General features: G+C 41.1%; 2 protein-coding genes across 3 annotated transcripts in view; one reads left to right on the plus strand and one right to left on the minus strand.

Annotated features, from left to right (window-relative positions):
• The window catches only part of LOC127607514 (sideroflexin-1), a 204,409-nt gene that overhangs the window by 124,639 nt on the left and 57,372 nt on the right, over positions 1-22,398 (minus strand). The window lies entirely within an intron of this gene.
• On the plus strand, positions 10,524-15,317 carry si:dkey-27i16.2 (regulator of cell cycle RGCC-like). Of its 2 annotated transcripts, XM_052076994.1 has the most exons (5): positions 10,524-10,691; positions 11,431-11,595; positions 13,053-13,133; positions 13,699-13,761; positions 14,739-15,317. In XM_052076994.1, the coding sequence occupies exons 1-5, from the start codon at positions 10,670-10,672 to the stop codon at positions 14,744-14,746; spliced, it is 339 nt and encodes a 112-aa protein (XP_051932954.1). In that variant the 5' UTR covers positions 10,524-10,669; the 3' UTR covers positions 14,747-15,317. The 2 variants fall into 2 exon arrangements, with proteins under 2 accessions (XP_051932954.1, XP_051932964.1); XM_052077004.1 differs by lacking the exon at positions 14,739-15,317 and having other exon boundaries at positions 13,699-13,769.

The raw sequence follows: 22,398 nt of genomic DNA on the forward strand, positions 1-22,398 counted from the left end.
GTGTAAAATCATCAACTAAGAAGTCTCAAAAAGGTTGGTGAACCCGAGTCTCAAACCTAAACCACCACTGCTAGGTAATTCCTTGACCTTGCGTCAATAAATGTGCTGCTCTCTGCTCCCGCAACTGAGTAGAAGGTATAAATTATATACCTATCTCTAAAGTTTATTTATACATATTACATGTATTCCTTTTTTTCACAACTGCTTCCACAAATGTCCCTCCTGACTTTTATAAATAGCTGGTGTTGGAGTTATGGGTTCATGGGGGATTGGCATAGTAACAACACAGTTTACCACAATGTACTAGTTTGGCTCATTTGTAAACTGATGTTTTCAAGGCGTATATGCCATGTCATTGAGCAACAGAAACAAAAAAACTTGGCGGTGTTTCCCCATCTCCCTTTGACGATTATGCTGCCTTGTGTGGCCGCACATTTGTACATGCCAGAAATCGCCTCCATTCACCACAAAAGAATAAGACTCTATGATGAATTGTGTCTTCGACTCATATTTAGTCTTGTCAAACCTCTGCCGTGGTCTTTTGTGTTTCTTGACAAAATTTGATTATAATAGAGCACTGAAGTGTGTCTTCCCTCATATTTCGTCTAGCATGTGTAAGATTCTCGTGCCCGCAGTAAACCAGGTGCGTCCGTGGAAGCACCTGTTAGCCTTGATACACTGCTTACTGGAGACTTTTTGAGATGGGTTGATACAAGCTAAGAATCGGTTTAGGAAAAACGAAAGTCGCACCATAAGTTTCTGTACCGCCTTTCTGACGATATAAATATGTTGTGAATCCCTTGTTTCTTTTCACTCGTGATCCGCAGCCATTGTCTGTAAACCGCGGGTGCCCGGAATATTCTGCAAATAAAACCTTCAAAGGTACTGTTCATCGTCTCCTGCCTGTGTTTGGATAACTAACATCATCATCATCCGAAATTAAGGAAAACGCGGAAGAAAGTAGGCCACTTTCCCCCAGCAAAAGACTTTAGCTACAATGTAAATTCCAGGCAAGCTAACAGTAAGCCAAACTTCATCTTGTTCTTCAACCGTTACTCTTTCTTTTACTTTATATTTCCCAGCTGGTTCATCTACATTTCTCCTTAGAAGCTTTCATAAGTAAAAATGTGTCACTTCCAATAATCCAAATCCTACTGTGTGAGATATCATTGCACATACTGCATGATGCCTCTTTAGATAATTATTTGCATTACCACAGAAATGTTCTCTGAATACAAAAGCAGAAAAAAGAAAGTGTTGATCATTTTCATTGCTGTATGTACCAGAAATAATCCTACGAATTGGGTTGGAGCCAAACCATCTTTCCATGCAGTATCACCAGCCACGATCAGAAGTTCTCTTCAATAAAAATGGATGTGCTCCTCTTGAGTGTGCATTTTGGGAACAGGGCTGCATGCAGCATCATTGATCTCAGGTGAGCCTCATGGAGAGGAGCAGAGTGTGTGCTCCCATTCAGCTCAACCCCCTTGGACAAAAAAAACAAACAAATAAATGATGAGACTGAGCTGAATTACGACCACAAGGTGGCAGCTTTCCTCTGCCACAACGTCTTCCAAATCTCAGCACATACACTTATCCTTTGCATCTCTTTAACATTTCATAATCCGGTCGTGAAAAATGTTAGCTGTTATCAGCAAGCGCAAGATTTATTTTCCTAAACGTGTTTTAATTTATATCCCACATGAGTACATTTAATAGAATATATTATATTACAAATGGTGGATGTGTGACGTTGTCATGGAGCTTTTTATTTCCTCTCCAAATTAATCTACTTACTCTCATACTATAGTCCCATTAGATAATTTATTTTGGAGTCAGCAGCCACAAAATCCTCAGAGAGACTGCCATGTTATACAAGGCTTGCTCTCCTCTAACCAGGCTGTTACATCATGTTTTACTACCTCTCATTTGGGATTTTTTCCCCCATCCACTCCTTTTCCTCCTCATGGGTGAGAAGTTATTACTGCTGCCTCAAATTGAAATTAGTTATTTTGTTTGCAAGACTGCGCAAACACGACCATACTAATGATTATGAAACTGCATAGATGGCATACAGTGGTTTTAAAAAGTCTACACACGCCTATTCAGTGCAAGGTTTTGCGATATAAAAGACGAGATGATATCTTTTCAAAACTCTGATCATTAACCTGCACAACTAAAATGATGTAAAAAAATATTTTTGAGAAAGATACACCTGCTGCTATGTAAAGAAGATTTTTTTCGTTTGCTTGTTTGTTTGCTCCCCTGAAGTTTTTGTGCGCTGATTGCTATTTTGGAACTGTTCATAATTCCCTTCACCTTGTCTAGTGCCCCAGTTCTAGCAAAGAAAAGCTGACATTAAGTATGATGCTGCCACCGTCACGCTTTACTGTCAGTACACTCGAAAAGCAGTTGGGTCACAAATAACCCAATTTGGCTCAATTTGGTTGACCCAATTTCCTGGATTGTTTTGCGGAAAACCCATCAGAAAGGTGTACTCTAGAAACAGTTGGGTCAAAAATAACCCAAATTGTGTTGAGAAGGGACTGACACACCTTTTTGAGTTATTCATTTACTTTTGGGTTCTAAATAACTTACCTCAAAAGTTGAGTCAGACCAGTTTTGAGTCAGTTTGCGTTATTTTTGACCCGACTGTGTCCAGAGTACTTCTTAGATTGATACCTTGTGCTTTTTTTAACCAGTGTATTTTCTTTGCCTCCAAACAATGAGCACGTTAAGTTGGAGTCATATGCAGCTTTGGGTTGCCATTCAACTCTGTGGGAGAGAAGCATAGACATTACCTTGTACTTTCCCTCTGCTGCGGTCATCTCGGGGCTTCCTCTCTGGCAACTTTCACTACCTCCATACAGAAGGAACATTGCACCTCCTTTATGTGTCTAACTACTTTACTCACCGACTTGATAAGAGCCAATCACATCAGCAGTCCATTACCTAGTTTAAAGTGTGTGCGTGAATGGGTATGTGTGTGTGTGGGGGGGGCAGGGGGTTCAAACGGAGTACTGTGGCACCCGAGTAGGCAGGCGTCAGGAAGTGCTCTTCGAGAGCCTTGCCTTTTTATGTTGTTTTTGTATTGTTTTTGTCTTTTGTTATGTCACCTGGTGTTTGCTGTTTCGTCGTGTGGAGCTGATGTGGACTGTTTTCGGCGTTTTTTGACTACAACATTTGTCAAAGGAGAAGAATCTGTGCTTGGTGGTTGCGCCTTCTCGGCAGCACGCCTGTAGCAGCACAGATTTTTATTGGGAGGAATGTCGGCGCCATTGACTATCGGTGCCGGACAGCATTTTTCACAGCCCCGTTTTGTTCAGTGGAGATGTCTCTCCTCTTTCGCCTCAAACTGCTTTCAACAACAAGCGTGTGAGGGAAAAGTGGTTAGGACTGCATGACTGTCCGTGTTTTATGTTACGTGTTGTGTTTGCTATTTTACTTTATGTTAAGCGCTTTGTTACAGCTGCAGCGGTTGTGAAAGTGCTAGATAAATCAGGATGCATTGTATACATTCCCTTTGGCTAAGGATATTATGAGGGTTTTAGTGATACCTTGCTGTGATGTCCTCAATTTTCTGGTAACTGTAGCAATTCAGGAACATCAAGTGCTTATTTTTATTATTATTTCTTTCTTAGAGCCACTCACAGAGCTACTCATTGCAAAAGATAGTTGAGCATTGAACTCTATTTAGGAGGACCATGGCTTATCCCTCCAGTGTGCCCTCGCAGGTACTGCTTTATGTCCTTGATATTTTGACTCCATTTTTTTTGTCCCTGGAAATGTATTCAAGTAATTACCTTGGAATCCGATAAATAGACCTGCGGGGTATATAATTGTTGATTGTACATCATGTAGAGTCAGAACATCTCAAACTTTCTACAGCTAAAGTCCCAGATTAGTAATTACTAACCTTCTTTGGGGACCATTAAAAAAAAGAAGATATTTTCATTGTTTTCTTGTTATGCTAGCAATAGTTTTTGGACCCGTGGCGAGTCCAATGTCAGACCTTGTACAGACAAACAACCTTTCATATCTACGGGTGAGTTTTGATGTTAAGCTGTGAGGAAGACATGCTACTTACAAACTCATTTCAACAATTACAGTTCTTTGAACGATCTTCTTCTACATTATGCAAACCTTATCAACATACACATCATTCTCGGAAAAACCTTCAGATGTCAGTTTTTGTGCTTTTTTTCCAGAGAGAAGAAAAAAAAATGCTCATCAGACAATTTTGTTACCAGGATTCTAAAACGTCTAACATATACCTTTAAATGTTCATATTCAGTTGTCACTGTATGTTTTGTGTGTCATATTTTACAATGTTTCAGTGGTCATATCCCGAACATGATAAATCCGCACAAAAACATGCGCCTTCATTGGTTGGACATAGTCGAGGAGAATGCTGAGATTCTCATCTGAGTAAAAAGTCCAGAAAGTAGTGTTTGCACTTGGACACTGGACAGCCATAATGTCGGTAGCAATAGAAATCATTTCTATTGTTCATCCCTTCACTCGATCCTAACATGCACCTACTGTACCTATTTGGGAAAGGTCGATGTCGTTTTAAAAATGTCAATGTTTTATAGCTATGGTTCCCAACCATGAGCGAGAGATAATCAGGCGCGTTGTGGGAAATTGACTTTATTATTTACTGACTACAACTTTGTCTTTGTCCGTCTCTTTATGCCATTTACGTATAGTGACAGGCAGAACAATTAAATGCTCTGAGCACTAGCTTTGTTGATGGCAGAAAGCGCATACTATAATTAACCCGTGTATGTACTTTTTCTGCCATTTTTGTCGGTGACTTGATTTCAGGGCGTGCCCCGAGATGTTTTTCCAACATGAAAATGTGCCTTGGCTCAATCAAGGTTGGTAAACACCGCTTTATAGTAAAAGACTTTTGCAGTTTCACTGTTGACAAACGTTGTCAGAAAATTCAACAAATTAAAAAAATATGTATTAAAATAAGAGAAGCCTTTGAGAAACATTTATCTCGCATGCAGGCTTAGTTCTTTCCTGGCAGCGTGCAAGTGAAGATAACACGGGTTACTTGCTTTATTCTGACTTTCATTTAAGGCGTATTTGTCTTCGCGTGCCTTCTTATTATTCTCATCAAAGTGCCCTTGCTCTGTTGTTGATTTCTTCCCCCAGTCGCTGCGGTATAGAACAGCTGTCAACACCAAGCTAGAAGATGGCACACTGAATGTGTCAGACGACCCTTTGAAACTGTTTGAACCAAAAAGTCATGGGACACCGTCCAGGTGGCAAAGATCCACCCACTGTTCTGTCATTCACCAGCAGATTCATTTCCACACCGGTGCTAAGCAGAGGTGCTGTCCTTCATGACCGTCCACAATGCAGCGACCTATATGTTGCCCCACAACAAACGCTGACGTCTTATTTATCGAGCATATTTCAAACACGCAAAGACGCCATTTCCAAACACAACAGAAAGCAACTTCAAATTTCATCTGTGCTTTATGTTGCACATACGGCACATTCGACAATAAAATACTTGGTACTTGATACTTGACTTGATACTTGATATGACTTTGGCGCTTGTTTGTGTAGCTTCCAGCTACACAAACAGCTAACAAATCCCAGCCGGAATATTTGTTGGTGGAATCAGACTACCAGGAGAAACATAAAACTTGCAGGAATGCCTCAGAATTTGATGTCCGCAGCATCTCAAACGAGAATCTAGGGGGGTCAGTAGACCTGTAGCGTGGTCAAATGTGTGTGCCGTGTTTGTTCAGCTTGTGTACGCTGCTTGCATGTTAATGGTCAGTTGTTTTCCTCCCACTGTTTACGGGTTCCCTGTGACATTTTTTCACACCTGGATGACATGTTTGGAAGTAAATGATGTCAGAGAGCTTCAGATAATCACCAGTGCACTGCCAGATAAAATAAGATGTTCACCTTCCATCACAACATATTTGATGTGGAAAGCAGATATTTGTCATTCTCACATCTCAAAGTTTAAAAGCAAAACATTCAAAGTGAGGTGTCTTAAAAGGTGCTGTCAATCAACTCCCAGAACACCAGTTAGGTGGAGGCTGGTTCTGTGACACGCATGCGTCTTACCTTGATGGACTGCTGTGTTCAGAATAGTTATCACTGGTGTCTGCTTTCTATTCCGGACAATGTATACAGTATAATGATACTCACGTGTTGGGTGGGACGTAGTCGTGGCTACTAGCTAACCATTACAACATCAATAGCTTGTGTGCCAATGTGGATGTTGTGTTGTTGTCGGCTGTGCCCAGTAAGGCTGCCGAGGCGAAAGAGTTTTTTGGCTCGCACACCGACTTTGACACTCGGGTGAGTATATCTGGATCCGCGGCGCTGACCTGAGCCACCGGCATGTTCTGTGGTCCATCTCTGGAGATGCGTCCTAGGAAAAATCTTGGACACTTGTCAGTAACATCTTTCACTGTGACTATTATATATCCCCAAGTAGTTGAAGTGATCACTTGTGAAATGGGATTCATTATTTGCATGATAAAGTGATCTCATTTCAAGTCGAAGCTCGAGAGCCTTCCTTCAGGTTCCCGAACACAGTTACAGTCCGCTGGTAGGTATAGTGATTGACATGGCTGATCTTCGACCAAGTACAGTTCAGTCTGGGTGCTGGAGCCTATGCCAGCTGTCTTCGGGCAGTAGGCGGGGGACACCCTGAACCGGTTGCCAGCCAATCGCAGGGCACACACAGACAAACAACCATCCATGCTCACACTCGCACTTAGGGAAAATTTGGAGTGTTCAATCAGCCTGACATGTGGGAGGAAACCGGAGGACCCGGAGAAAACCCACGCAAGCATGGGGAGAACATGCAAACTCATCACAGGAAGGCCAGAGCTCGAATTGAACCTCTGCGCTGTGAAGTCGACGTGCTAACCACCGGACGACCGGGCCGCCCGCTCTCAGGTTTATTTTAAAGATATTTATTTTGGTATTTACTGGACTGCTATGCAGAAAAAGAGAGGTCCAACAGTTGCTTAAAGTTTAAAAAAAAATTACTTTATGACCCTTTTTATCTTTATCTTACAGTCAACAAATATTAAATAAAAGACTGAAACAGAATATACTAAAACTAAAACAAAAGTCAAAACACATGGACTAAGTAACTAGCTATCATGAAAACTCCAAATGGATTGTCACCCTGCTCTGAATGCAATTTTTGGGCCTTCAGAGAAGTGCTTAAAGGGTGGAGCTCGACACTTAAATCATGACAGTAGTTGATAGAATTGTCTCCTCTATGAGACAATGGGATTAGGAAGGACACATGCCAAGCAGAACAACAAAAAATGTCCACCATTGCTGTCGAGTGTTTACTGTGTCGCATTCCTTTATTACGCCGTCACATTGTTATCATGGGATGATGTCATCATATTTTCATGGCTTGCTAAAGTACCTCCATCCCACTTCCAGTACATGATAAAAACACCACGATTAGTAATTCTGCAACATACACCCTCTCGCTCAATGTTACCGTACGGTACATTCTCCTACTTATTGATGTTTGTGATAAACTGTGCAAGGTCTTCTGAGGGTCACATGACATTGTGTGCAAGAACGCATCTCTTGATTTAGTCCCCGGGAGGAAGCCTACTTCACAATCCATCTGCTGCTCAGCGGTGTTGAAATTCCCTCTGCTGCATCTATCCGCCGATATCCCCGAGTCACAAACTGGTCCGGATCTGGAAAGAGTTAGTGAGCTGGCCAACATGCCTCACTCCTTTTCTTCCACTTATGCTGTCTGGAAGGCCCGCAACCAGCAGATTCTTATGAGGGAAAGAACCAGCTGTGAGAAGGATGTGTTATCCCCCAGCCTCCCCAGCCTCCCCACGCCCCGCCCCTCTTCACACACAAAAAAAGAAAGAAAACAACCCGGTGTATTTCATTTTTCTCATGATTTGACATCCTGGTTTTATTTCAGCCTGACAGCCTACTGGAGTTTTCCCAGGTAGAGATAAAGTTTCAACTTCATGCCCGAGTGCTCAGCTCTCTTTACATTTAGAGAGAGCTGAGCATCTGTTTAATGAAGGAAATGGGGTGTCTTCCCGACTCACAGTCACATGCTTGCTCACACCAAACTCCTCTTCCACAGCTCCATCTCATCTTAAGTTCGTTTGTGTTTTTGTGAAGGTACGCATGAGGTGATTAACAACGCACCGGGATTCTCCCTGTCACACATTAACGAGACGCCACAAGAATTTGATATGCATGGCATTTCGTCCGACTTGACTCTTGACTGAGCTGCTGTATTTCAGCCCAGTAAAGAGATTCACAATCCCCTTTACCTCATGTTCCCTAGCAGCAAGAGAATCCTTAAGCGCAGAGGCGGCAACGCCTACCTGCGCAGCTCAAAATGTCATTTATTGCAAGTAATCATCTCAACTCGGTCATTTCTCATGAAGGACCTTTTTAATGCATATATTTTCCCACTCTAGAAAGCACATTCGATAGGATGAATGTGTCAAATTCAGCACCATTCGCTCACATTCAGCATTCCTCCCATTAATTATGTTGACACCCTTTGACGGGAGGGTTGGAGTCCATTTCCACTGAGATTGGAATAAGACAAATGAAGTCACTATTAAACGAGTGATGTACAGGACCAGCAGTTGGGGAAACACAACCAGGAAGTGGCGCCTCTGGCAGTGAACTATAATTATCATACGTCGTGTGGGATTTTTCAATATAGTTAGTTTTGTATTCTGCTTTGACGTTTTTTCCAGTTATTTTTTTCTTGTGTTTAGGAGCAAGTTTGTTTATTTTTTATACCTGTTTTATTATTACCGTAGTTTTATATGGAGTAATTGTTGAGTGCTAACTTTACCTGGTGATGTAAACTAAACCTTCCTTCTTCCGTCGCAACAGATATGAATCCCGATATCCCGAAATAAATAGCATATGTGTAACCAGGTGAACCTTACTTAGATGCTTGTAGTGAAGGCTTCCTTGTTTAACAAATGTAGCACTGTCACTTTAAGAGCCACACTAGATCAAAACACGCGGGAACATATGCAGCGTGTGAGAATCAGACCAGAAAGGGTGACATGCACGTAAAGGAGGGTAGTCGCTGAACTGTGCCCACTGCTTGTCCCAACTTGATACACCCATGATCGTCCTCGTAACCCTGGCGATATTCAGGTAATTGGTAACTAGTTTACCATGACGCATGTTAGGTGTTAATTTTGGACAGATGATTAATTAGTTGAATGGTATTTGTAGAGCACAATATCTGGAGTGGTTTGGGTTGGAGTTTGAAATCTACCACTAGTGAGTCGTGTGAACAGCTGTACAGCGTAAGTGTTCGCAATGTTATAAGATGTAAATATGTTTTTTTTTCTGTAAATTCTATGAACTGTGTTATCTGTTCTTTAGAGGGGAGATCATTTGTGTTTGACCACGTGCTTTGTACACACACCCAACACACCGGAACATATCGAGTAAGTGTGGCTGCATCTCAAAACATTGGGTTGTAATGATTATTTGTTCTGCACTAAGAAGTATTGTGGCTTGTAAATAATGTATTTTTATTTCTGTTTTCCTCTTAAGCAAGCCACTGCTGTTGTCTATTGGGGTGTAATTGTCTGTAATCTGTTAAATAATTTCCTTTGATCTCTTAGATCCCTGTTCGACCTCTTTTAAAATTCAGTTAAGATCTCAGTCTTTCATCTTAATGCTGAACAATTCTTCATTGTTCAGTCAGGAATAAAGCCCACCTAAAAATTATTTTGTGTCCAGTCCAGTCTTTCCAAAGACCCGGCTACATATGTTTGAAATGAACCCCCAAAACTCATTCATTATATAAACTGACAAAGGCTAATATGGACATTTTTGCTTCAGTTAGTTAATTTTGTAAACATAATCAGTAGTTTTTCTTTTTTTTTCTAATAAAAAAAAATGTCATTTCGCGAACAACATTTTTAAAATTGAAAATATATTTATACCTACAGTATTTAGATGAGCACGATAGAGTTTATTTGTTTATCTGTCTTGTGTTATTTTCTGATGCCGAGACCGGAGACCGGAGATGCTCATTAAAAGTTTGAGAGTCCAGTACCAAAGATATTGCCGAGGTATTATGGAGAGTGTGCTGGGATTTCAGCACCCGTTACATGTTTTTGCGTCAAGTAACACCATGTCTAGTCTGGCTCGACTTATTGTTGAACTCGTCAGAAAAAAAGGCACCTTTACAAAAAGGCACTTTGAATTTTCCAAAGCATTTGGGTGCATTTTAGGGGATATTGGGCACACATATTGCATCGATAATGATAATTTGTTTAATTTGTTTGTTTAATACATTTTAAGTTTGTTTGTTTAATAAAAACATTGTTTAATACATTGCTATGGATGCTATGAAGCATTCTAAGGAAGTGAAAGGAGGAATTCCACAGCACGTATTTCAAAGAAAAAAACATTTTAGCCTCAGCCTAAGTTGCGTAATAGCCCTTCCCTGCTGTGCTGTTTTGTCTTTCCTCCCATTTCTTTCCACTTACAGTAAATGTCAAGTTTTCCTGCCTCAGTCTGGCTCCTCCTTCCCCCTTTCTCAGCACAGTATAAGAGAACTACGGTCAGCTCCAGTCAGCCTTGAAACGCCTTGATCCCAGCAGTCTGCTGTCTGTTTCTTCCCTAGGTTTGCGCCACTATGTCCTCAGGAGTGACTTCAGGTGAGTCCAGCATCTATATGAGCCATTAGTTTTCAAGTGGTGCACTGATGGGGAACAGACAGCCATTTAAGAAGAAGCAGTCACCAATAGAAGTGTTCTCCGAGAAGCTGTAAGCTATATTTGACGTTCTTAAAACCTATTTGTAGCCCAGTCACATCGTATTTAAACTGCTCACTTTTTGCCCACCTCGTCATTTTTTTTAATCACAGCTGTTATGTTTCATATGTCACTTTTTGTTTTTATTTGCACCACAGTCATTCCACAAGTGCAGATTATTTTTCCCTTCCCAAAATTGTGCGCATATATTTCGATTCCAAACGGATTTGTCAATGTCTTAACATCAGTATAGTCCACACGGGACTGCTTTCTTCTTTTCAAGGAAATAAGAAATGTGCTTATCTTTAAATGTTGGATCGTCATTGCAAAGAAATGCAGCGTTTCAGCTTTGATTCAAATATTATTATCAGTGTAACACTTTTAACAGTTTGTTTATTCGCATACTTGCACTCCAACCAACTCACCTTCCAGTGTCGGCTTTGGCTATATTTCATATCAGTCTCAAGATCATGAAGATATTTTTTCTGTATGACCCTCAAAACACCGTAGGTGATTTTTTAAAAAAACAAAACTGCTTACTAACACTTATATTCCATCTAAAAAACGGTTGTGATGAAGTTTTCTCCACGCGCTCACACTCTTTAGTAATTTGTCATAAAGCGGTGTCACATTTTCCATTCAGGCTTTGAGCTGGAGCTGCATGATCTGCTGCAAGAGTTCCAGGATGTGGTGAATGAGCTGCAGGCCCCCCCTCAAAGCAGCCTACACACATACCAGCACGTGCTGATGGAGGCCAAGAGCCGCACGGCACTGGGGGACGACAGCGGGGTCGAAGACTCTGATTACGGTAAGAAAAATGATCGACTTCTAAAATCCAATATTGCTATATGTGGCAACAATAGTCCACTTTCATAATTCCTCGAAGGTTTGTCCTTTTAATTTGCATTTAATGATTGGCACCGACGGTGGCACGGTAGTCCACGAGTTAGCATGTCCGCCTCACAGTGTAGAGGTCCAGGGTTCAAATCCACACTCCGGCTTTCCTGTGTGAAGTTTTTGATGTTCTACCCGTGCCTGCGTGGGTTTTCTTTGGGTACTCCGTTTTCCTCCCACATTGCAAAAAACATTCATGGCAGGTTCAACGAACACTTTAAAATGTGCCTAGCGGTGATTGTGAGTGCGGATGGTTGTTTGTCTATATGTGTCCTGCGAATAGCCGGTACCCAGTTTAGGGTGTATCACCACCTACTGCCCAAAAATAGCTGGGATGGGTTCCAGCACGCCCGTGACCCTCGGGTAATGGGTTGGTGTAATGCTACCAACATGTTACACCTCGAATAATAATGCCTGTTTACAGCATAATAAGTCTTTGTATTACTTTTCTTGCTGTTATGCAATCACCAACGGCCATGAGACAAAAGAAGCAAATGTGTTCTATTGCTCCCTTTTGTGATCGTCATTGAATGTCTTTTGACCTCTAATGTTCCATATGGGAGGCCTGTGACAAAAAAGCAAAACCTTGGGAGTCACAGCACGCATTTGTATTCTCATTTTGCAGCCTGCAGCATAAGGCACTGCTTGGTGCACGAAACAGATGTAATTCTTGACCGAAGAAAAAAACCTGAATACAACTATAAAATAGTATTTGCTGGATCAACGTCATCTCAGTGCGTTCAATTGACAGCTTACGGTTTGCATAAAATAATTAGCAATGACTGCAGTGCATTTGTGTAATGAAGTTCCCTGAAGTGGGGATCCGGGTGGAGTCGTAAATGTTCCCTCTTTCGATGCTTCAGGTATTGGAATGTATTGAATGTATTAGAGTTTGTATGTTAAACACACAGTTTAATGAAGTCAATATTTTGGTGTAAGGAAAGCGCAATGATGCGTGTCATTTCGATATCAAAACGAAACTAAACTCAAATGTAAATAGCTGAGGTTTAAAAAAAAACAAAATATGTGCATGTGCCAAGGGGGGGGGGGGCAACCATTATGTTGAAGAGGCTCTGCGTAAATGAAGAATTTATTTGTTGTTAGTTAGTTAGTTGTTGTTGTTTATTTGTTTTCAGCCAAAATGGCTTCGATGGAATTGGGATGGGACCCTTCTGTTAGTCGTCCCTCATCAATCCAAAAGTAGCTTGCTTACCGGTACTTAAAAAACAGGCAGCCAAACACATCATGTATATACACAATAAATACTGTGTATATACATGATACTGTATACTGCATATAATACTGTATATGTTGTGGCTAGCGACCGCAGTCGTGTGCAGTCTTCTAAGTGCTAATTGTTGTTCCTCGCAGGCAGTGAAGCTTCCTTGGGCAACAGTTTGAACACCAGCGAGGAAGAGCTGCACACAGCAGGCTTAACGCTGCTACCAAAAGGTATGCCTATACAGATCTCCGTCCAGATCGCGCTTGTTCTCGATGTGCTCACTATAATGTTTGGCACCTAAAGCGGCGTTGTTTGCCTTTGTTTATTTTTATTTATTTATTTTTTGCTTTACACAACAGCGTCTGTCTGTGGATGGGCCTTTTGGATGGGCCTTTTGTGCCATGTCACAGTGCTGTATCTTGTATAGGTGCAAATGTAGGTGTATTTGCCCGCATACACGTACACAGCGAGGACTTTTACATATCAATGGAAGCAAAACAAGGGTGACCCGGAGGGGCCTCTTACTCTAATTCCACGTCACAAAGTGATGCAGACAGATCTCCGTGGGAGGCTGTGTTCTGTCAAGTTTTGGGGATGAACTTTAGCTCAGTTGGTAGAAAAAAAAAAGTGAATATTTTCCTTGTCTAAAAGCAGTTCATCTGATATTCTGTTACTTCACAGCAGTTGTTCCAATGGAAATACCAAAGAAATGAGATGTGCTTCAAAATCTTTCCATTGCTCTGTTTTTTTGCTTTTTTTTTCCTAATTCCTTTTCTCTGTGTCCTCTTTTTGCAGCCAAGCTGGGAGACACGAGGGAGCTGGAGAGCTTCATTGATGTGTTGGACCGGGAACTTGCTGGTGTGTAGTTAAGGAAATTAGAGCTTCTATCAGTCAATCTTTTTTGGTATTCTTTCCTGACACCCTTACACACGAAAAACCATCGTAGTTGTGGGTGAAGTCACATGCACCATGTACCATCCTCATTCTTGGAGTCTCTGAGCACCTCTTGCGGTTCTGATTTCCTAAGTTAACAGGCAGTAAATTGTGTGTTTACATGAACAGATTGAGGCATCATTGGCAACAGGTGGAAAAGTGGCGGGCAATGGCCTCTCTAAAAGAGGCTTTTGCACTTCAGGTAGCTTTGATGTGTTCACCGTGGAAAATTTGAGGAAGCCGTACAAGCACAAAACTAAATTTGAAGTGCTGGAATTGGAAGTGTAAGTGGAAGAAGCAAAGAAACATTACTCAGTCTCAGAAAAAAATCAATAAAAATCTATCACTCAGATTATTTTGGGTCAGCCAAAGCAGACGACGCAGACATACCGACACGTAATAAGAATATACAGTACCTTACCTGTTTCTTGACTTCACCCAATTGGCAAAGATGCGAGGAGTCACGTACACCATGCCCAAATCATAAGTCAGTTCAGTTTTTTAACCTTCAAATTTCAAGTAGATCCAAATGCCTGGCAAAAAGTCAAGCAAGGCAAGTCTCGACTTTGGGTGAACGAGCTCCAAATTATAAAATCTTGCTCAGTCGCGATATATATTTTCTTGATGCGTGTTTCCTCTGTTCACGACTCTGATGGATGAAAAGCCCGATGCCAAATTTCATGAATATGCATTTCATTATAACATTGAAGATGATTATTTTCTTCTTCTGTGAGCAGCAGAGCATGGCTATTTCATGACAAGCGCTGTCACCACAAAGATGATGAATATTACAACTAAATCATTTCACCCCTCTAACTTCAAAAGACTCATTTCAGTCCACACGTTGGCGTGAGATCCAATATGCCCCTCTCCTCATCTGCCTCATCTCTTTTCTATCGCAGAGATGTGAAGAGCCCCGTCGAGGGGAGGAGAAAACAGGCTGCAGGAGGGGGCAAAATGGCCGACTGCCGCCGAACAGAAGGACAGATCGACAGCAAAGCACGTTTGAGCGAGGCGAGCCCCGCGCTCGCCGCTTTAGGGGAAAAGGTTAAGATTAGAATGGAAAAAGAAGAGGCCCAAGTCCCCCTGACGACGTTGCGTCCTTGTCCGCGAATGACGATGAGCCCGCAGCATCGTCTTCGAGATGTGTGACATATTCCCAAATCTAGATAAGACCTCCATCTGTCTGGCAGAAGAAGTGTGCCTCCAGTCCCCCAAATATGTTTATGCCTCATTTGAAATTCCCAACTGCATGTACTAAACCAGGAACTCGCCCCGATTCCTCTGGCGTGCTTTTTAAGGAGGCTCTCTCTGTAGCAAAACTATGCAGCACTTTAACTTGAAGTCCCTGCTGTGTAATATCAAAATGTCATTTATATTCTGTTCTTTTCACTGTACAGTTCTTGTTATTGCTCTTTTTGTATCAAATGTCATGAAGGTGAATGCATGTGGCGTATAAAATAAAGCTCCGTTTGGTCGGACGTTTTGCCTTTTTATGCCCTTTAAGTTGATATCAAACTACATTGGATTTAGTTTCTAATAGAAAGTATGGCATTTGCCGGTCACGTTTTGCTTTCGCCACCAACATTTTAAATGTATTCCTGACAAGAAATTACATTCAATGTGGCTTCACCTTTGCCGCGGTGTGATTTTTGCTGCAATGTCTTATAACAAAGCAGACGTTTGATGTCTGCTGCAACCCCCTCAACCATTCTTCATTGTGTGCACTGTAACTTCGCTTCCTGTATGTGTGTACCGATGGTGCTTTGAGTTTCACTTCTGCCAACACATCAGGAAAGCCACAAATTTAGCCCAGACACGCGGAGAAGACAGCTTGAAGGGGAAGTGCGTCAAAGGCGCCGTGAAACAACAATGCATGTTTTAGCTTTGTTCTGCAACCACTGTAGGCTGCGACCTCCGATCCAACTCTGGAGACAGAATGTTCTTATGAGGGTGTAAGGATGTTAGGTTAGGGAGAAAAAAAAAACACGAATACAAGAACAAGAAAAAAAACCTTTGATTTGCAGATATCACACATTGTTTGGAACAGAAACTTTGGAGGTCAACAAATTGTTTCCAAAGAAATAAGCAAGATTGGCTGAATCCTGTGTACAATAATACCTGCCCACCCTGAAAAGAAATAAGAAATAGCCATAAAAGTTGAAATATTAAGCTTTAAAACTGCAAATATAATACATTTCTTTAAAAAGCATTACTTTTTTTCCTCGCATTACAACATTTTTATTCTCATAACTTTTATTGAAAGTCTTTGAATAGTCTCTGAATAAGATTCAAATTTTCACCATCCAAAAACTTTGATTAAATGTCGACGGAAAATGACTTGGATACAATATTAGTGTTCAGTGTTGGAAGAAGCACGATATTGTAATGAAAATAAAACTTTTATCCCCTACGAGCACAAACACTAGGTCATGTACCTTAAGTAAAGAGCAGCTAGCCGGTCGCAAGCTAGTGGAGTTTTGTCCGGGTACCCTGGCTCCTTCCTCCAACACTCCAAATTCTTGCTTGTTGGGTTAATTCAAGACTCTTTGTCTATAGAAGTCTGAATGGTCGTTGGTCTATTTGTGGCTTTATGACCGATTGTGACCAGTTCAGGTTATACCCTCCTTCTCACCATATTGAGGGACAAACATCCATAAATTGTGTGGCTATTCATTACAGCTCGAATGCACACCCAAAAGCTTTGCTTTCGTTTACCGTTCAGCCAGTGAATCTTAAATCAACTTAAACGGGTTGTCAATTGTACGTGTGCAAATGCATCATCATCCAACAAATGAAAAATCCAATTTGATCATAATGGTGAATAAAATGGTCAAATATCACACTTTATCCACACCATATGTTGTCCAAAGCGCTTTAGCGAGCCTCATATTCACTTTTTGGAAAACACATATACACCAACGCGGTAGCGCAGCACGCTTTCACACACAATGTGCCCCACGTACATAATGCAGCAACCTCAAGTTCTGTGGTTTTCCATCATAGTCTGGGAGGGTTGTGAAGGTAAAAGGAGAGGATGTTGGAGGGCGGGTGAGAGTGAAGGAAGAAATGTCACTGGAAAGTACGTATCAGTTAGTATTGTTTTGGAACGACGAAGTCGGACTTTTTGATGTTGGTTTTTAACGGCCAATTAGCTTCTCTATTCGAGTCGACGCTCCTTCGTGGCCAGACTGAAAATTCGTAGAACATAACTAGATGAAACAGCGGAAGTCTGATATGTTTTACCACAATAAAATGACGCAATGAGAAATCCTCTCACTGAGGGTAGTTTACTTCTAGTCACAGTGTCAGAAGTTTTTTGCTTCTTGAACGTCAAACGAGAGCTGTCTGCCGAAAGTCGACACATGTGGCAAGGGTCGGCCGATGGATTTACGTGTGTAGAACTACCTGTAGTCAGAAAAAGGACGTCTGCATATTTAAGATACTCTGCCTCACTGTTTGTGTTATCAACAGCCATTTGCTCCTTTCTGAACTCCAAATATTTTACCTACACTGAGAGAGACAGAAGCTGGGGCTGAATTATAAAAGGGATGGAGAATAGTCATGGAGAAAAAATATATATATATATACAGTAAATGTCTTCTACTGAATAATATTTGCATTCTAGATCAATATACAGCATCATAAAAATGGTCACACGAGTTCAAACAGTATTTGTTTGACATTTGCTATTTTGGACTATTTTGGTTATATTTAGCCAGAGTCTTCACCAACAGTTGCAAGGCATTCTCACAAGAGGTTGCAGCTGCCCAGCAATGCACGGTGATTCAAAGAGAAGGCCTCTTCTAATGATTCAAAAGTCAATTGCCTGAGAAAAATACCATCAAGAGACCTGTTACAACTTAGATGTAAGGCATGAGTCCAAAAATGACACATTAGAGGGGAACTTAACTAAAGTAGTAGAGTTAAATCCAATGTAAAGGACAATACACCTGTTTATTCTAATTGAGTCCAAATAAAACAGAATAGGAAAAACTATTAACAATAATGGTACAAGTAACATAAATTCAGTACATACAATAAAGCAGAAATGTGAATTCAGTCCCCGAGATGGAGAGGTCCGTCTGTCCGTTCTGGACAAATGCCCATTTTTGAGACGGAGGATTGGAACTTTTAAAAAGGACAGACTATTGGACTATTGGTATAAAAAAGTACACGTACGTTTATGTGTGCGTGTACACATACGTTTGTGTGTGTGTGTGTGTGTGTGTGCTTACATCTGAGATCAAATTTGCCACAGTGAAAAAACCCTGTTGTGAGAAATTTCTTGCTGCAAACATGATTTCGTTGTAGAGGAGTTTCACTGTATGAACTTAGGGTTGCTAAGTAGGCAGTCTGAGTCTTTCTTCTTCCATTGAATGTGATGTAATGTGTCATCTTCTGAAATGGGAACTCTCTCCGATTGTTTATCTGCTCATTATAATGCGTCTCGAACTTGATTGGCAGAACCTGAAAGGAAAAGGTCACTAAGTCAGCTACTCATCTTGTTTAGAGACAGCCTCGAGTAAATGATGAAGGAACCGAGTTCATCAGTGGATAAATGAAAATGAATTGAAGCTATGATGAGACCGGAGACTGCGGCTCCAGACGCTGAATGGTCCCGAGAGATGAAGATAGAATACATATCACCGAGTAGCCCTCGCTCCTGTCACCTGTGGACTCAGCTATCTTGGTAATTAATGTCACAGGGACTTAAAATCTGCATGCACGTTGATGGTTAGTTGGGAGCAAGTTAGCAACCTAATGAAGATGTAATTGAGTACAGCGGAGAGGAGACATTTATTATGATCCGACGAGGAGTAAATGAAGTCGAGATATGGCTTGCCGATGAGGGCCTATTGTGACTGTGCAGCACACGCACAAGAGTACACGCATTGATTTCCACTGGAGCCTTGAGTGGGTTCACATGCAGAACATAGCAAGAGGGGTTGAAACACTAAAATGTGGCCAACTTCCTAGGGCATCAAGAACTTTAAAAATAACCTGCTTCAATATTGTGACACAACAGCAAACACCATGTTCAGATTGACAGCAGAATGAATGGCTGATCTCAGCCATAAACAGCCTGACTGTGGCTTCCACAACAAATAACAGTGTTGGTTGGAACACTCGTTACGAAAGAGAGGGATAGAAACACGATGTCCCCATTTAATGAATACTCTTCCTTTCTTCCGACATCATCTTTCCTTGGTACTGTAACGCCATCACTTGCGGCAGACGGTAACTCATCTTTCATGGATGACATAACATTTCAACATGGGGAAATTTAATCGATTGTTCCATCTGCTCCTTTGTCAAAATCAAATGACTAGACACTTATTCCCCCCAGCTGGAATTGGTGTTTCAAAATTCCAGGAATGTTCCTGGATTGGAACTTTGCAGCGAGAGCAAAAAGTAAGGTAGTTCAGAACTTAAATGTCACTCATTATATGAACGTTTAAGCCTCCATCTTATTCTGTTCAGTGGGATGAGGTTATGGATAAGGAGGTTGAGCTCTCTTTTGGAATTGAGGTTGTCTAAAGAGTCAGGGTTTGGGGTTATGGATTGGACTTGGGCCAGGTTGTTGTCTTGAATAACGGGTTAAGGTTCAAGTTTCAGTCTCAGGGAACCATTCACACTAACATTTCACCATGTCTGAGAGAGAGCTGAACCCATCCTACGTGCACAAAAGTCAAATAAGTGAACCACTACATCACCAGTGGCTTTCAAATAAACCAATAACTGAAGCTGTCTATTCATTTTGTGCTCTTTTGCTTATCCAAAACTAAACATGAATTATCATTGAGGATATCACGGTGAAACGGTAGTACGGTAGCTAGGTTGGTGCAATGGGAACTTTCAGCTAATTGTTTTTGTGTTTGTAGCTGCCCTCACATACTGTAAATGAAAAATGCACCTCCGGCACGTCGTTTCCTGTTTTGCTCTCAGGCTGCCCAGACTTCATTGTCTGCAACAGGAAGCCAGCGTAGTGCTCTCTGAGTAGATCATTCCAAAGAATGTGAGTCACGCAGCCTTGCATGCACTCCAACTGCATCGTCACTATTTGAATAAGTGGGGATTTCACTCCACTCTTCCTCTTTTTAAACCAAACACACCATTTACTTGAAATCACTGCCAAGGCATGAAAAAGCGTATTTTCTTTTCTTTTAATACAAATTTAGTTTCATTTTAGGGTTTTTATCATACAAACATTTCACAATCGGAGTATCATGGAATGTTAATAACAATCTAAGTCGCTGATCGCACAAAGTTCTATTCTACAATATGCAGGTTAAGGGTATGATTAAGGGAAGACAATTTATAGACCAGTGATCAGATTAAGAGTTGAGTTAGGTTAAAAATTATAGGTTAAGGTTTGAGTTGGGGTTCAGGTTTACGTGGTGGAAAGTTAGGATGAGGGTCCAAGAGTTACAATTAGGAGTTCGTATAGGGTTAGGAGTTTTGGTGCAGGTTAGAGTTTTGGGATAGGAGTCACATTAGGGGTTATGGATTGTATTAGGTTTTAGGTTAGGCGAAGGTAATAGCAGAAGTTTAGCTATTCGGGGTTTGGTCACCGGAGACAAATTGACTGGTCTGTTTTTGTCTACAAAACACTCCTTGGTTAAGACCCCATCGTATCTTCGCTCTCTGCTCACCATGCGAACCACCACCGGCAGTCTCCGTTCCAGTAGTTACCGTAACCTAATTGTTCCACACGAGACAACATGAATACACAACTATAAATAATACTGTAAAGCTAAATATAATTGTTTGAAAAGTCACTTAGGGATACCACACCTGACCACGGCACCTGAATCTTTAGTTTAGCATGTGCTATGATGTATATACTGTATTTTGTACGGTATATCGCTCAGTACAGTTTTTTTTGTCAATGTATTGTTTTTTTTTTTTTTTTTAATTTGACTGTTTTGTTCAACTCCCTGCTGCCAAGTTGGCATTGCAAATGTGAATCTGTTCTAAATTGCCTCACCAGGATGAATCACAGTTAAAAATATACGTTTAGGAATTAGGGTCGGGTGAAGATTTCTAGTTCTGGTTAGGTGTTCGTGATAGGTGGTTAAGGGTTCTGGCTAGGGATCTAGGCCAGTGTCGGCGGGGTTATGCTCATGTTAGGTTATTCTAAGGTTAGGCTTAGCTCAGATGGTTCTTCTGGAAGACCTTTCAACAAGAGACTCGGCTGAACAAGCACTTTGGATCAAATATCCACGACTTTGTGAATCTTGCTATGAAACTTTCCGTCAGCACGGAACAAGCACCGGGAGAAATGACGGTGTCACACTTTGTTGAGGTTTTACGATACACCATACGGGGCTGATAAGAGTGCAGGGGGATCAAACGTACTTGTTTCCGACTTTGTTATTTGCCGCTTGCACACTGTGGGAGCATTCTGGCTTTACCCTCAGCAGCCTCCGCGATCTGTAGACTATAGATCTTAAAGATCATTACGTGGGCGACAGGCAGTTTTAGGCCAGGGCCTGGTGGGCCTGTTTAAATAGATAGACTATAGACTGCGACGTTTTTTTTCACTTCCCCATATAAAGCAACTATATTGTTGTTGTTTTTAATGACCAGGACTTGATTTAAAATGTTCGCCGGCAGGTCAGTTGAGAAGGCAAAGTTAAATACAAACCCAAATCCTTTTTCCAAGCAGGTTTTTGTGTGCACGGGATGAGCCATTTTCTTCTGTATCACACAAACCAACAATCATTCAAAAGGAGCCATAAAACCCGACACCACTGGGTGCCATCAACGTGAAAAGTGTATTATACACTCCGAATTATTACAATGCTCTTTTGTTCCGGCCATGCCTTGCTGTTATTTCTTTGCTCTGTGGCCTGAGTTGCCAAGAAAAGAGTACAATATATAGCACCGCGTGTGTTTTTTTCTTTTGGAATTTTTATATCATAGATTTTTGTTTTGTTTTGTTTGTCTTTTTTTTTCAATGTCTGCATGTTCGAAATATATTTCAGATTCAAATATTCCACTTTTTATTGCTACTTGAAGTATGAATGACCATGGTCACTAAATTCTGCCTAACAACAAGTTACCTTGCAACATGTGATGTCACCAGAAAAGTAGCAGGGCAATTCTGTTAATCTTATGTATGTTGCTACTTGTTTGGTGCGAAAATGTACCCTTAATATTCGTCAGACTTAGCTTGCCATTGCTAATTTGATGATAGAATTTCACTTGATATGCCCATTGGAATGAAAGCTGCAGTGAAGTTACAACTCTATTTTCAGTTTGGCTCAATTGATCTTTTTTTCCCCCTCAAGTGTTTTTTTAAGCCGAAGCAAACATGAATTATGTGTGTGTGTGCGCGCGTGTGCATAGAGGATTTGTTTATAATGATAAAACAAGATCAAACTTGGGAGGTTCAAAAAGCGGAGGACTTTTTTTTTTAAAGAACTGAACATAACAGAGGTGTTTCTTTATGAAAACATGCAATAGACAACATCCGTCGCCTTGAAAATAGAAGTATTCAGTGAACCCACAGTAAGTTTTCAAGCACTTTTCTACAGTTTGTGTGATTACTGCAAA

The sequence above is a fragment of the Hippocampus zosterae genome, chromosome 1, assembly GCF_025434085.1.
Source record: "Hippocampus zosterae strain Florida chromosome 1, ASM2543408v3, whole genome shotgun sequence".
Lineage (NCBI taxonomy): Eukaryota > Metazoa > Chordata > Actinopteri > Syngnathiformes > Syngnathidae > Hippocampus > Hippocampus zosterae.

Excerpts from the sequence above, each read along its gene's own strand:
- si:dkey-27i16.2 (XM_052076994.1), top strand. The coding sequence starts at position 10,670 with ATGTCCTCAGGAGTGACTTCAG. Across the intron at positions 10,692-11,430 it reads GTCCTCAGGAGTGACTTCAG|GCTTTGAGCTGGAGCTGCAT; the intron begins GTGAGTCCAGCA and ends TTTTCCATTCAG. Across the intron at positions 11,596-13,052 it reads GGTCGAAGACTCTGATTACG|GCAGTGAAGCTTCCTTGGGC; the intron begins GTAAGAAAAATG and ends TGTTCCTCGCAG.